The sequence below is a fragment of the Akebia trifoliata genome, unplaced genomic scaffold (genome assembly GCF_017979445.1).
Source record: "Akebia trifoliata isolate Shusen 1 unplaced genomic scaffold, ASM1797944v1 Contig01019, whole genome shotgun sequence".
Classification (NCBI taxonomy): Eukaryota; Viridiplantae; Streptophyta; class Magnoliopsida; order Ranunculales; family Lardizabalaceae; genus Akebia; species Akebia trifoliata.
Window position 1 is genome coordinate 22,503 of NW_028237416.1, and position 3,779 is coordinate 26,281.

General features: G+C 35.6%; 1 protein-coding gene across 1 annotated transcript; it reads left to right on the plus strand.

Moving 5' to 3' along the window:
- The first annotated feature begins 619 nt into the window (after positions 1-619).
- On the plus strand, positions 620-3,777 carry LOC147380745 (cytochrome c oxidase assembly protein COX11, mitochondrial-like). The gene is made up of 5 exons (XM_086431314.1): positions 620-946; positions 1,028-1,340; positions 1,453-1,505; positions 3,476-3,548; positions 3,640-3,777. Exons 1-5 carry the CDS (start codon positions 867-869, stop codon positions 3,769-3,771), a joined length of 651 nt encoding a protein of 216 aa, XP_086287440.1. The 5' UTR covers positions 620-866; the 3' UTR covers positions 3,772-3,777.
- Positions 3,778-3,779: the final 2 nt, after the last annotated feature.

A 3,779-nucleotide genomic window follows, 5' to 3' on the forward strand; every position in this document is an offset into this window, starting at 1 on the left:
TTTTATCTATAATTATTTTTAACATAATATTTTTAGGGTTGGATATGGATATGCGTCCCATCCAACCCGAATATCCGAGTTTAATAAAGTAAATTCACAATAAAATATATGTATCACCCTAAATTAAGATTTTTTCCATCATCTTCATAATGAAGTATATACATCCACTTGGATATCTGTTTGAAATTTGGTTAAAAGTCGGATACGGATTAAAAAAGTAAATAAATAGTCGGATATGGATATCCTTAACATAAATGAGTAAAATATCGGATTTTGATAATTAGATATAGAGTTAGATAAGGATATGAAAATAACTTCATCCGACCCATTGGCAACCCTATTTACAAAAAGAGCTGGGGTTGCCACAAATCTAATGCTATGTTTTCGTGACTTGAAAACCAAACACTGAACTGAATCAAACTAAGGTCGGTTTGGATTGGTGTGGTTCTAAGGTATATGTGGTTCAGAATTTATTACACCGAGCAAGTTGGATTCGATTTCAATATTGCTCCCAACCCGAACCAAACCGAACGTTGTGCACCCCTAGTCACAATCGTTGTCCCATGAAGTCATGAACCGTCCCCAAATATCTATTATTAAATAGTTGTAATCAGACTTAGATGATTTAACTCGTTTAGGACGAGTCAACATGGACGAATCAACTTGGTAACCGCGAAGGCAAGAGGAAATACTGAGTTTAAAACCATGTCTGTAATACAGTAGAACAGCCAGTTTTATGCTTTCGTGAAGATACAGTGACGCGAAGAACAGAGTTGAAGTCTGGTTTGGAAAATAATTATAAATTATAATTTTAGGCGAAATGTCTCTCGATTGCGCTCTGTAATTTCTGGATTTCCCAACTCAACATGTTCTGCTCTAGGGTTTCCAACAAGAGCTCTCTCTTTCCATCTCTAAATAATTTACACTCTGTTCCTTTTGAGATCAGGTATCTATCCAACTTTCTAATTAAACATTTTTTTTCCCTTTAATTACACCTCCAGATTTCAATTTTGTGTCTCCATTGCAGACGAATCACCAAAGCTTTCAGATCAATTCATAATGGCAATTTGGATTCTCGATTTTGGGGATTTAAGCCCTGCCGTGAACTTTACCTGAAACCTTTTAGATTTCAGAGTTTCGAGAAATCTTCTTCACCATTCTCTGTGTTTCGACGCCACTATCATGTATCTAATACCGCTAGAGAACAAAAATCCCAAAAAACACTTTTATATTTAACTGGATTGGTTTTTGCCATGGTGGGCTGCACGTATGCAGCTGTTCCTCTTTATAGAACTTTCTGCCAGGCTACTGGATACGGTGGTACTGTCCAGCGGCGCGAGGTGAGGTTTAGTAATTTTTGGTTTTGAAGTTCTATTTGTATTGCATCATTTATTTTATTTTTTTGCTGTAAAAGAGTTCCATCATTTGTGATATGGGTTGAGTCTTTTTCAGAGTGTTGAGGAAAAGATTGCTCGACATGTTCAAGAGGGAACTGCCCCTACCAGGTATATGCGTAGCTACTGTCATTTAATTATTTGTATGTTGTTTTTTTTTTGATGATTTGATGATTTTGTTTTATGGTGGGCTCAATTAATTTCTTTCTATCCTTTGACTATAATCTGCTTCATAGGGGCATTGTGAATTTGGCCTTTCTCTCCTTTATGACATATCTCTTTTTGTCTCATTTATAAATTCATGTCTTATTGATCGACAAGAACAAAGATGGGGGGTCTTGGACTTAGAAACTTCAAATATATGAAGTTGACAGGATTGGGAAAAAAATGTAAATGTAGATTTGGAAAAAGAGATTGCTGATGGAGAAGGATGATAAAAAGCTAAATATGGTTTCTAAATTCTTGGTTGGATCATGTTGGTTCCCCATCATCCTATGGCATGAATGTTTGGTTGGGCAAGATGCATGGTTCTTCTGAAGAAGAATTTTATTTTCATAATATGTTTGGGTGAGAGGTCAATCTTTTGGGAGGATGTTTTGTGTGGAGATAGGCCTCTTTGTGATGTGAAATCTGTTTATGCAATGCCTATTTCTCATTAGGAGTGAAGAGAAATTTGTATGATTTGTAATTGATGCTATTGGGACTCTCCTAGGAGGCCTTAGTAGAGCAGATATTGCCTCAAAAGGGGAAGAAAGGAGAATTTAGAGGTGGACTTCCAAGGGAATTTTCTCGGTTCCGTTTATTCGAGTAATTTCAGCTTTGGAGAAGAGCAGAAATGGAGGTTACATCCAGCAATTTATCCTTACCCTGGTTAAGTTGGCGTGGAGCCAAACTATTTTGTTGAAAATCTATGTTTTTATATCGACAAATTCTTGAAAAATTTGACCTTGGATCATGTAAGAACTAAAGGATGGTCTATTTTGACCAAGGATCATCTAAGGAGTAGAGGATGGCTGTTCCAAGTAGATGCGTGTTGTGCGAGGCTAGCTAGTATTGGAAATAATCTAGTTGTTATTTTAGTCCTAGTTGTTTTCTAGTAATAGCTTTTATTTACTTCTTATATGTAAGGGCAGTTTTGTCATTTGTCTCTTTTATTATTATAAATTCCTACTAAGCTTTCTGATTGAGATTGGACAATTACTTTTTATAATTCTTCTAGCTAGTAGTAGTACACTGTCTCCTTAGGTATTGTCCTATCTCTAGAGAAGTTTGGAATGCTTTTCTTCAAAATCTCAGATTAAATGGGTAATACTCATCAATCTGTTGGGGGCTGGTATTCCAATATTTCCCTTCTGGTCATCACATTTGGAATCTATGCCTCTTTGTGATTTGTTGGTGCTTATGGACAGATTGCAATAGCAGGATCATTAAGTTAAAGTAGAGTTGTGTTAACTACATTATCCTTAAGGTGAAGGGCACCTTATTTCTTGGTGTTCCATTAACTGGGACAAATGCGTCTCGAAGACCTGCCATTTAATTGGAATGTTGTTGTCTTCCAAGTGTAGTTGCTTTTGTTATTTCTTAGTTTTAATTGTGTGGAAAGCTCCCACCTTTGTTTACTTCTTGTGTCTCCTTCCCGTCTTCTTTAATAAAATTGTATTTTGATTAAAAACAGAACTTTGAAACTATCTAATTTAATTCAGTGAAAGCCAATTGGGCTGAATTATCATCTATCAATTTCTTGTCCTATTCTTTTTGTTAGTTGTTGTTTGTCTTGTACTTTCTGAGAGAATTTATACTTCATGTTAAAACCTTGAGGGCACACTATTATTCTTATTTATATTCTAAAATGGTGATGCCTTAATTGCCTATGTGTTACCCCCTGACACTAATGTGTACTTTTTGGTTTGCCGTTGCAAGAATATTTAATATTTTACTGAGAATTTGAATTTATTTACTTAGTCATTTGTCTTTGATATATTCTACTCTTAATGCAAATAGTTTCTTTGATAAATTACTTTGCATCTTAATCCATTTCCTTATACTTATTCTGAGTTCTTGGTTTTTTTTTGCTTATATAGGGAGCTTGTGGTGCAGTTCAATGCTGATGTTGCTGATGGTATGCCATGGAAGTTTATTCCTACACAGAGAGAGGTGCCCTGTTTTACAAAATTTTCGATCGACTCAAATACTTCCCGTGCAGTACTTGTACCCTATTATATTGACTCTTACTTGTAATCTCCAGGTAAGGGTCAAGCCAGGAGAAAGTGCCCTTGCATTTTACACAGCTGAAAATCGTAGTTCAACACCTATAATTGGTGTTTCTACATACAATGTTACACCCATGAAGGTACCCATTTTCGGACATTTTTGTTGAACAGCAAT